Below are 12,046 nucleotides of genomic sequence, written 5' to 3'. Positions count from 1 at the left end.
CTGATGGGGAGAAACCGGAGAAACAAATCAAGGACGAAGAAAAATATGCGCCTGCGCGCCATCATGTGTTTCGATATTTATTTGAACCGTATATGTTTTTCAGTGACGGGCTCTACAGGCAAAGCAGTCAAAAGTATCGATTGTCCATGTTGTTTTGATACTCGAAAAAAAAGAACGGTTGATGTTCCGCACCGTGATTCGTTTATATTCAAAATTGTCAATTTTTAAATTTTTCGAATATGGCCACCCTTACACCAGCCGAATCCGGTGAGTTCATTGTAAAGAATGCTAAATTCTTGAAAGTCAATGAAGATGGGATCAAGAGCTTCGTCAAAGAGGTTAGTACCTTACATAAAAGCGTTATCAGTTAGAGATTATTCTTTGTGCTCCGTACAGGTGATAGCAGGGATTCAATCCAAGGTGATTGATGTCGATAACTTCTCTCAACATGAACACCATCCAAAGCCGACCGATCCTCATGCACCCAACTGGATCTTCCTGATCGATACGCTCAACTTTTGCTTCTGGACCCCGGGCGATGCAACCAAGTGGAAGGTGAATGAGCAGACCGGTTACTTTTCCCTTTGTGCTGCAATCAATCGTGCTTTGAAAGAGGGAATTGACATTACAAACCCTTCGTACTATTCCAAAATCACCCTAGGACAGTTGGAGAAAATTCTCCGCTCGGATGATGGACAAACCAAAGCTCCACTCTTGCCGGAACGCGTTCAATGTCTCCACGAAGTTGGGCAAGTACTGCTGGAGAAATACGAAGGAAATTTTGAAAACTGTGTTAAAGCTTGCAACAATTCGGCCGTAGCATTGCTGAAATTGGTTACGGATGAGTTTCCATGTTTCCGAGATGAGGCAACATTCAATGGCAAGCGAGTATCGCTTTACAAAAGGGCTCAGATTTTGGTTGGCGATTTGTGGGCCTGCTACCGAGGCGAAGGTCTGGGACGTTTTGATGACATCGAAAAAATTACCATGTTTGCCGATTACCGAGTTCCTCAGGTGCTGGTGCATTTCAAGACACTAGAATATACAGACGAACTGATGGATGTTTTGAAATCGGATAAGATCATGGAAAATGGATGTCCAGAGGAGGTTGAAATAAGAGGTGCCTCGATCTACATTGTCGAGCGGCTGAAGGACCTTGTGACGGAGGAACTGAAGGCGAATCATCCAGATATTTCGACGAAAAATGTGAATGCTGTTCTGTTGGATCATTTCCTTTGGGATTACCGACGCAAGCACGCATCTGAGTTGGAATACATCCCGTTCCACAAGTCGATTAGTGTGTACTACTAGGTGAGGGCATAAGTTTTGGGCATTCTTTTTTTTCTTTGAATCGCCTTACCTCAATAGCATTTAATCAACTCTTGAACAGCTACCTAATACTGTAATAAGAAAAAAATAAATTTATTAAAAATTGCGTCAAAACACGTTCTTCTTCTTTTGCATTATGACGTCTCTTCTGGGACTTTTACTTTTACTTTTATCGATTCTCTTCGTCCACTTTCTCTTTCGTTAATAACATGCGCATATAACCGTTTCTTGTTGTGTTTGTCGTATTAGATTTAGATGCTAGATGAAAGCTTCTTTTATCGATATGTGTGCTGAAAATACCTGGGAATGTCTTAAGATGGCTGTGGGGATACACAAAAAAGTCGACGAAGAGAGTCTGTTACTGTTACTTAGGACCTAATGCAATGTTCAGCTTGAATTAGGTAACAAATAGACTAATGTAAACCCTGGGGGGTGACATTTAACCGATGATCACAATGTAATTCGTATTTATGGCTAATGATTGTGTGTAACTCTCGTATATCCACAAAAAGTGTGTTCAAGCTTATGTTTGTTTGTGGACATTTTAAAAATCGTGTTTTTGGTATGACACTTAACTTCATAGAACAATTTTAATAAAACAACAGGTTACACAGAACTCCAGGAGTTCAAGAAACATATTCTAGTCATAATTTTCTGCATTAAAGATATTTACATCAATAAACATTTTTCAATTTTGGCGCAATGTCCAACGATGCCAGATATACTGACTTCTGTACACGATAAAGGTGGACACTATCTTTTTGAACACTAGTAACTTTAATTATAATAACGATTTTTCTAATCTCATTAGATATAACAATAGTTGCAAACTAGTTGAGCATTAATTTTAGCTTCACGAAATACTTCATTTGATATTTTTAGGATACAATTAAAATAGGGTGACCACTTTTTTCGTGTACAGAAGTCTGTATATATGACATCGTTGGCAATGTCACCCCGTCTTGCGGTACCGTAATTGGTAGTACCATAGAGGTAACTCTAACACTAGAAGGTCCCGAAATAACGTGCTCAACTTTTTGGCTCAGCTCTGGTACTCTCTTCGGTCCCAAGCTAATCGATTCACCCCTCGAAACATAGGAAAAACCAATAACCCCTCATTTTATCTGTCAAACTTTCATAGCGAATCAAAACAAAAATTGCGTAGTACTAGAATTTCGACTAGAATGGGATACATTAATCGTTTGCTTGGGACCAATAGGCTAGTCAAGTAGTGAGCCAATTTAAAATCGTTAGTTTCGTATTGATTGTTGGTAGTACCGCCACCTGTGGCGCTTATAGTCAATTCCCTTGCGTTTGACGTTTACACACTACCGCCATCTATTCAGCGTACTGCCCACCAAAGTGTACCCAACTGATGGCGGTAATGTATTACAGTGAGAAATATTCAATGTGTTATCACCGTTATCACCGACATACCGACACGAATTGAAATTGATGTCCACAATTCAATCGTTTTACCACTATAAAAACCCTGAGTCCGACCATTTTTTATTTTATTTAGAGACGAGATAGCACCGACAAATAGACATGAAACTTAAACTTAACTCTTGATCGAGAATCTATAACGGCTGATTCAAATGTGCAGCGATCCCATCTGTCAAAACCATAGACATTTTTTATTAAGATAAACATAATTTTCCCGGAATAGATTAGACTCGAACCAACTTATACATTTCGTGGCTAGGATAAACATTTTTCACGAACACGGCGGCAGATGTCAGTTTTGTGATTTTATCAGAAATTTCATTGTAATTTGTATGATCATTGATGTCGGTTTGTCGGTGGAGATAGACTAGCACAATGTTGGACAAAGTTGTAGAACAACTAGTTTTCAACAGTAATTTTATTCCTTTAAATTTGTCGAACCTCTTAACGGAATCCCTTTATGAAGAGCTTTGAGTGGGTTGGTTTATTTCCTTTAAATTCCGTTATAATTGCTTATCTTTTCACAGATACGCGTATTTCGTCTACTACTTGCAGACTTCATCAGTGCCAAGTACCACCAGTAATTTTATATAAATTGATTTCTCGTAAATGGTATGTTCAAGACCCTTTTGTTAATTTAACCGATTTTCATTAAGAAGTACGCCCCTTTCAAAAGATAATAAAATGACGATGAATAAAAGTAAAATTTATTAGTTGGTTCGTGTCTAATCTTTTTCGGACAAATTATTTTTATCTAGATAAAACATTTCTATGGTTTTTACACATTTGAATCAGCCGCTATAGATTCTCGATCAAGAGTTAAGTATAAGTTTCATGTCGATTTTTTGGTGCTATCTCGTCTCTAAATAAAATAAAAAATGGTCGAACTCAGGGTTTTCATAGTGGTAAAAACGATTGAATTGTGGACATCAATTTCAATTCGTGTCAAACTCGCGAAAATGTGTTTCCTAGGGTTTTGTAGGCATGCAAGTTGTCTGTAATTTATTTCTATGTTCAAACTAGGGAGCTAAAACATTTTTTTTGATATTATTTTTTTATCAAAATTGTTAAAACATGTTACATTGCATTAGTTATCTGCAGTAATTATACATTTGTATCGATATGCAAAAATTGTAATTTAGTGGATTTTCGGACATCACATATTAAATTTACTCTCAATACCTATTAATTTTGCAAACGACTATATTTCCTTGACTCGATAGTTCTGAACTTGACTGCCCTTGTCAAAAGCAATAGCACAACTTTCCACCTTTTTGTAATGCGGTTCAAAATACTTCCTGCTTCCAAAGGAGTAAATGCGTTTAAGAATGTATTAATAAATAAACCACTGCACATAAATCAATAATTTCAACACAACGAACGGCAAAAAAGCGACTCGCTTCCTCCTCGAGAAATAGTTTCTACTTTAGACATTTTGGTATCATATTACAGATTTTAAGAACAATGGCACTGATTACTTTTTCTGATTGACTTTGATCCTTCTCCCCGACTATTTTTCCTTCAAATTTTCAAAGAACTGTATACTACTTCGCAGATGACCCGGAGCAAACACGGGACTGCTGGGTCGCTCGGGTGACGCATGGCCACCACCTTGCACCTTGTGATCATCCGTCGCATTGGTTCTAGAATTTGAATTGCAGTTGAGAACGAGATTATCATTTTTTATTAATTTGTCAACATACTTCAACTCATCTCGAATCTGCTTGGACAGACTGCGGGCCGTTATGCTGTGTCCCGGGGCCATCGGAACAAACGTCGGTGGGTTATATGCTTCCACTTTCATTCGGCGGATTTCACGTATCTCCTCCGCGGCACTGATACTACCGGTACTGCAATATATTCGACGGTTCTTGTTCTGGACGTGCGGCATTCCGGTGCGAGTGTCCTGGTTTTCCTCCTCGTGCAGCATGTCCGACGATTGTCGAATGAAGTCCTATACAGTGGTATCAAGGTCAGGGAAAATTAATTCAATTTTCTGACTAAAAATGCGCTGCAGATGATGGATAAACAGTGATGACAAAAGTTATGCTAAAAGCTGTCAAGCGTTTAGTAACAATCGTGAGACTTTGTATCAGTTTAGAGTTTTGTGAACATGGTGCAGCATTAAGGCATGTATGTTGTGAAAATCATTTGCTTTGTTAGTTACATTTGTGTGGTAATGGAGGGCATACAACAATCGACTGGTAATTTGCACAAATGAACTATTCTACACTTTGAATCGATAAGCAAATGAATTACCTTGCGGAGCTTGACCTATATTTCAATGTGGTTAATATTTTGACGATTTTTGCAATGGTTCGAATGGCATTTGTCGCGTGGAACAAAAGAAATTATATCAAAATCATAATCCCGTGAAGAACAGAAGCATCAAGGTGCGATTAAAAAATGACCCCACTCCGGTTCTCTCAAATTCTGGGACCCCCTTCCCCTTCAAGAAGAGACGTCATTTTGTAATCGTTCCTAAACATACGCACACGCCACTCAATTTTTTTTTTTGAAATTTAGATAGGGTGGAGAACGGTTTCAGCCCCTCCAAGACCCAAGCACGGGGTCTTTCTAGAGAAAATTAATCAGAAAACTATATCAAAAAGACTATGATGTGGAATATTATGCTGCAACAAATGAGCATTGTAAGCTATTGTTTAATTCATGCTTGGAATAGAGTTTCGAGGGGGCCAAAGCCGTTCGTCATCCTATGTAAAATAACTTTAGTTGGTTGATTTAAAATGTTTGGAATAATAGCTTATCATTGATAGTTTTCAATGATAGTTTTGTGCTCCAAAAATGGTGAAACTTGTCCAATTTACCAAACTCAATCCATCCAAACACTTCACTCAAAGAATTGAACTGTTTTTAAAACGCATCGACCCTTACCTTTGGTTTATGAAGCGGCTTCGGCACTGCATTGACATCCTGCTGACTGCTGCTATAGCACTTGGCGAGCTCCTTAACCGAGGGAAGCACTTCCATCACTTCCTTCTCGATGATGAAATCATGATGGATGGGTGCGGCCCTATTGGGTGGATAATCGATGTGCAAGGACGAATGGTAATGGCTGGTAGGCTGAAAGTATTACATTATAACTTACTATCTGCGACTTCAAACACTTGACTAACTTACATGATGAGGTAGATCTCGAATTTCCGTCGACGACTGGGAAAGCGAGGATGACGCAGAAAGATTGCCCCCTTTGGCTGCGAAAGGCTTTTTAGGCGAGAAAAATTTTATCGTTTCCGGCGATAGAGGTTTCATCTTGACGAGATGAGGTTTCAGTAGATGACTACGGTCTATAGTGGGACTGGAAGGAGGTTCAACTATCGGGTCCGGTTCAACCGGTGTGGGCATTCTGACTTGAGGAATAATCCCGATAATTTCTTCTGAAATTAGTTCAGTCTCTTGCTGCATCAGACTGTTCAATTTGTTCATTGTTTGCTCTTCGTCTATGCAATTCACTACACCAGATTCGTCATTAGTTGGAGTCGAGGGAGGTGTCCGACTTGTGTCCTTTTCACTACCGATAGCATCTCCATGAATAACTTTGCTTTCACCTGTTCCGATCTCATAGATCCGAGTCACGTCCGAGTCTTCACTGTACGTTAGACTATCATCAGGTCGTGACGTCATGCTTAGTTCCGAAGAGGATCCCAACGAACAGGGAGTGATGGGTTCGTCTGTTGGAACGAGGTAGACCTCCCGATCCTGTGTACTGAGACATTCCACTTTGGTGCCTTTCTTCAGGATGGGATCACCTGGAGCAACTGCAATGGGTCGAGCCGCAGAGAAGATGTCCTCCGATTGATTGTTGTTGATCACGTTGCCACAGCTGTTGGACTTTACGAATGGGAATGCACCAGCTGGACGCAGGTCATTCCCGTTACTGTGGGTAGGGCTAGTTGGTTGATCCTGTTTCTGTGACAGCAGTAGAGACTGGAGTTGAATGTGGAAAGTGTACATAGGTCAGAATAGGAATGAATATGAACTGAAAGAGCTAGAGGAATTGTTAGTGAAATTTGTTATTATGGGATAATTAGCCACAGGATATCTATACTTCATGTGAACAAGTGATAAACTAATTTTGGTAAGGTGATTTGACTTCGAAAACGTTAGATGTTTAATTTTTTATATTCTCATTTCCAAAGTTTAGCAATACATTAAGTGTGTTCTGCAAGTTGTTCAATAACATGTTTAGTTTAGTTTACTTTATTATCGAGATTTTCAGCTGGTTCGTCTCCTATTGTGTATGTAGGGGAAATGGCTCTAATGTTGGCCTATGGACTAAGATTGGTCCCATCGCTAAAAATCTGCTATTTATCAGTTTTATCTAGATGAACGCGTCATTGAGACAGCACTCATGGATATTTTTGGTCGCTATTGAAAATTTAGTCCATTGCTGAATTTATGTATGGGCCCAAATTAGGGGCATTTAGGCCGACATTACATCCATTTAAACCTAGTTGTTTCTTTGGGAAGCATTTGTTTTTCTTTATTTTTTGTATATATATACAGCCATTCCATAGCAAAACGATACAATGGTTCTCAGGATTTCGTAAAAATTGGTATTTTTGTTCCTTATCGTAAAATATCAGACCCGTATTTTTTATTGTAACCATTTCCGAGCGATTTTTTTCGATTTTTTTTGTTTCAAAAATTTATAACTTTTGAACCAAAGCTCAAAATATCACATCAGACGCAACATTCGATAACGGAACAAAAGCATTTGTAAACAAACTTTCTAAGGCCCTTAACACACGAACCAAATTACGCCCACCCAAACCAATACCACTTTCGGAAAGGTGAGAGTTGCCCCTATCCGATGATTAGCATATTTTAAATCTTTAAGTTTATCGAATCTCTTAACGGAATGCCTATATCTATAAGATCTTTGAGTGTGTTGGTTTATTTCCTTTTAATTCCGTTATAATTGCTTATCTTTTGACAGATACGCAGATTTGATCTACTACTCTACTACTTGTAGACTTAATCCGTGCCAAGTACTAATATTTTGTACACCGACCTCGAGAAAACCTTTAAGGACTTAATTAAATCAAAAAACGCGGTTACTGGCGTCGGTTCGTCGATGGTTTGTCGCGAGAGACTTCCATGAGAACACTCTGGAATGTCGGCAGGAGAATGCGAAACGCGTCATCACCGATTAATGAAGACAAGGAGTACTCGGACAGATGGATTTTCAGCTTCGCGCGGAAAGTTTGCCCGGATTCGGTACCGGTTCAAACCAACGTTCGTGATCGTCCGTCGGGTAATAACGAAATAGATTCCCCGTTTTCGATGGTGGAATTCTCACTTGCTCTCCTTTCATGTAACAACTCAGCTCCAGGAATGGATAGAATCATGTTCAACTTGCTCAAAAATCTCCCAGACGTCACGAAGAGACGCTTGTTGAACTTATTCAATCAATTTCTGGAGCACAACATTGTTCCGGATGATTGGAGTCAAGTAAGAGTTATCGCCATTCGAAAACCCGCGTCGGATTATAACTCGTACCGTCCCATCGCGATGCTGTCCTGTATACGGAAATTGTTGGAGAAAATGATTCTTTTTCGTCTAGACAAATGGGTCGAGTCGAATGGTTTACTTTCAGATACGCAATTTGGATTTCGGAGAGGCAAAGGAACGAGCGACTGTCTTGCGTTACTTTCAACTGAAACTCAACTGGCCTATGCGCAAAAACAGCAAATGGGTTCAGTTTTCTTGGACATTAAGGGGACTTTTGATTCTGTTTGTATCGATGTCCTTTCGGATAAACTCCACGATAGTGGGCTTTCACCAACTGTGAACAACTATTTGAGCAACTTGTTGTCTGAGAAATATATGAGCTTCTCTCATGGAAACTCGACAACTTCACGAATTAGTTACATGGGTCTTCCCCAGGGCTCATGTTTAAGCCCCCTTCTTTATAATTTTTATGTAAAAGACATTGATGGTTGTCTTGATGAAAATTGCTCGCTAATGCAGCTTGCAGATGACGGCGTTGTGTCCGTTATAGGGCCAAGTGCACCGGACCTGCAAGGACCATTGCAAGATTCCTTAGACAATTTGTCTACTTGGGCTATGAAGCTGGGTATCGAATTCTCTCCGGAGAAAACTGAGTTGGTTGTTTTTTCTAGGAAGCATCATCCTGCACAGTTACAGCTTCAACTAAAGGGTAGAACAATCACTCAAAGTATATCTTTCAAGTATTTAGGTGTCTGGTTCGATTCCAAAAGCACGTGGGGAAAACATATTGCGTATGTGAAACAAAAATGCCAACAAAGAATCAATTTTCTTCGTACAATTACCGGAACTTGGTGGGGAGCACACCCGGAAGATCTGGTCAGGTTGTATCGAACAACCATCTTGTCGGTTCTAGAGTACGGTAGCTTCTGCTTTCAATCCGCGGCGAAAACACATATCTTGAAGCTGCAACGAGTTCAATACCGTTGCCTCCGAATCGCGCTTGGCTGTATGCACTCGACGCATACGATGAGCCTCGAAGTACTCGCGGGTGTTCTCCCACTGACAGATCGTTTCGCGGAACTGTCCTACCGGTTTCTTATCCGTTGTGAAGTAATGAACCCATTGGTAATAGAAAACTTTGAGAAGCTGCTCGACAGAAATCCTCAAACAAGATTCATGAGTCTCTATTACGAGTACATGACGCTGGAGATTGGCCCTTCTTCATTCAATTCCTCTCGTGTTTGCCTCCAAGACTTTTATAGTTCCTCTGTAAATTTTGATCTGACCATGTTGCAAGAAATCCGTGGAATACCAGATCACCATCGGTCGATGGTTGTTCCCTTAATTTTTGCAAACAAGTACCACCATGTTAGTAACAATAAGAGTTTTTTCACAGATGGGTCAACTATAAACGCTTCCACTGGATTTGGAGTATTCAACGAATTTCATAGCGCCTCATATCAACTGCAAAAACCCTGTTCCGTATACGTTGCGGAACTAGCAGCCATATTCTACGCAGTAGAGCAAATTGCCTCACTACCATCTGATCACTATTTTATTTTTACTGATAGCCTTAGCTCGTTGGAGGCTATTCGATCAATGAGGCCGATGAAGCACTCCTCGTATTTCCTGACCGAAATCCGAGCTAAATTGAGTACTTTATCTAACTGCTCCTATACTATCACCTTAGTTTGGGTCCCATCTCATTGCTCAATTCCGGGCAATGAGAAAGCGGACTAGCTAGCTAAGGTGGGCGCTATGGAAGGCGATATTTTTGATCGACAAATCGCCTTTGCGGAATTTTTCTCAATTACTCGTCAGCACGTCCTCACCAACTGGCAACAAAAATGGAATGAGAGTGATCTGGGAAGATGGTTACATTCTATTCTCCCACAGGTGTCGAACAAGCCATGGTTCAAAGGATTGGACATGAGCCGTGACTTTATACGTGTCATATCAAGGCTCATGTCCAATCACTACTCGTTAGACTCGCATTTCTTCCGAATCAGGCTCGCAGGCAGCAATTTGTGCGCTTGTGGTAGTGGCTATCACGATATCGACCACGTGTTTTGGTCATGCACTCTACATTGTGTTGCTAGATCCGAGTTATCCGCATCCCTCAGGGCCCGAGGAAAACAACCTATGCGGCCCGTTAGAGACATCTTGGCGAGCCAAGATCTCGAATATTTTAATTTAATTTATGTGTTTTTAAAACGGATCGATCTGAGGATTTAGTAGTTAGTGTCATCTTGTGTTCCTCCAAGTTGTTAGCTGCCCATCGGTGTACCCCATGTTTGACTTTTTCGTCAGTTGGTCGCTTAGTTCGAGATAAAAAGCACATTGCTCTCCAAACCTTGTGTTCTCAATCCCTACCCTGCCATCCATTTGTTACAATTTGTTACCCCTAACCTCGAGATAGCCGCGAGTAATCGGCCCCCGCTTTACTAACGTTAGTTTTAAGAAATTTTGTCATCCAAACAATGAATATTGGCTCCGCAAAGCTACGGCAAATGAGCCTGGAAAAATAAACGCTTTAAAAAAAAAAGTACTAATATTTTGTTCACACTAGAAACAGGGTGGCCAGCGACCCGGAAAAACCGTGAAAACTGGGAAAAAACCGGGAATTTGACGGGAGAACCGGGAAAAATCCATAAACCTTAACATATTTTAACAAAAATAGAAACAGCTTGAGCTGAATGAAGCAAACATATGTTTCTTCAGCTCAAAAACCTTTGGAATTATTTAAACCTTTGAAATTATTTGACCTTCCGCAAAACTCTCCTCAGAAATCCTTTGAAATTCTCCTCAGAATACCTTGGAATTCTATACTGAATTTTCACGAAGCTTTCTTAAGAATGAAATTTAATTTCTTCAGCATTTTTCTTTATTTACCTCAAAACACGATTCCTTCGGCATTTTTCTCGGATCTTGCTTAAAGTTTTCTTGTGAATCTTCCTGAGTATTCATTTGGAATTATTATCAGAAAACTCTTTAAGTTCTGTTTATATTTCTTTTAAAATTCTCCTCACAATCCGCATACAATTCTCTTCAGAATCAACTAGGAATTCTCCTTGAAGTTCTCCTCACAATTCCCTTCTAATTCTTCTAAGAATTCGTCAGGACTTAATCCTAGAATTAGTTTGGGATTCTTGTCAGAATTCCGTTAAATTTTCAAAATTCTATAAAAATTCTTTAAATTGTTAGAACCCTGAACATGTTTCCAAGCGAACACAATATTCCTGGGACTGTATTTTTCCAAATACTTTAAAAAAAAATGTCTTGCGTCGCATCAAGTTCAAAATTTTTAAAACAATTTCTTAATTTTATCTAAAATTCAGTAAAATGGCCCATTCAGCCCGATAGCGTTCGGCTAACAGGTATAGGTAACAGGATGCTCTTTAAAACATTCTGAAAAGCCTTTAATTAGAAAACAGCGAATTCCATAAGAACCACTTATGAATTTTAGCCACAAGAAATTGATATCTTCTTCTTCTTCTTCTTCTTCTTCGCATTTCAAGCTTATTGCTTATCGCATATTAGCTTATTAATTAATTAATTTAGCTTTATTTAGGAGGCTTTCAGCCTTAGGCTGGTTCGCCTCCGTTATATATTAGCTTATTGCGTGCTCTCAACTTAGTGTTCTAGATGCACTTCCACAGTTATTAATTGAGAGCTTTCGATGCCTGTACCATTTTTGCATTGGTATATTTAATTGTGTGGCAAGTCCAATCATGCTTCTATGCCCAGGGAAGTCGAGAAATTTTCCAACTCAAAAAATTCCTAGACCGGACCGGGA

At 39.6% G+C, this 12,046-nt stretch overlaps 2 protein-coding genes across 10 annotated transcripts in view; one reads left to right on the top strand and one right to left on the bottom strand.

Annotated features, from left to right (window-relative positions):
- Window positions 1-226: 226 nt before the first annotated feature.
- On the top strand, window positions 227-1,342 carry LOC135698705 (queuosine 5'-phosphate N-glycosylase/hydrolase-like). The gene is made up of 2 exons (XM_065218784.1): window positions 227-338; window positions 397-1,342. Exons 1-2 carry the CDS (start codon window positions 240-242, stop codon window positions 1,309-1,311), a joined length of 1,014 nt encoding a protein of 337 aa, XP_065074856.1. The 5' UTR covers window positions 227-239; the 3' UTR covers window positions 1,312-1,342.
- A 2,618-nt stretch (window positions 1,343-3,960) lies between these two features.
- LOC135698735 (uncharacterized) overlaps window positions 3,961-12,046 on the bottom strand; it is a 97,544-nt gene continuing 89,458 nt past the window's right edge. For 7 of the 9 annotated variants that reach the window (XM_065218826.1, XM_065218828.1, XM_065218832.1 and 4 more), the window contains 5 exons: window positions 5,917-6,723; window positions 5,671-5,859; window positions 5,035-5,049; window positions 4,479-4,729; window positions 3,961-4,418 (listed from right to left, as the gene is read on the bottom strand). In XM_065218826.1, coding sequence (XP_065074898.1) covers window positions 4,286-4,418; window positions 4,479-4,729; window positions 5,035-5,049; window positions 5,671-5,859; window positions 5,917-6,723 — 1,395 coding nt within the window. In that variant the 3' untranslated portion in view covers window positions 3,961-4,285. Of the gene's footprint in view, window positions 4,419-4,478; window positions 4,730-5,034; window positions 5,050-5,670; window positions 5,860-5,916; window positions 6,724-12,046 lie in introns of those variants that run through there. The other 2 variants (XM_065218830.1, XR_010517499.1) reach the window with 2 other exon arrangements.

Source organism: Ochlerotatus camptorhynchus, unplaced genomic scaffold (genome assembly GCF_037179485.1).
Source record: "Ochlerotatus camptorhynchus isolate MF236.1 unplaced genomic scaffold, CSIRO-AGI_Acam_v1.1 ptg000094l, whole genome shotgun sequence".
Classification (NCBI taxonomy): domain Eukaryota; kingdom Metazoa; phylum Arthropoda; class Insecta; order Diptera; family Culicidae; genus Ochlerotatus; species Ochlerotatus camptorhynchus.
Note: the sequence above shows the minus strand (reverse complement) of the source record. Positions and strands in the feature narration are given on the sequence as shown.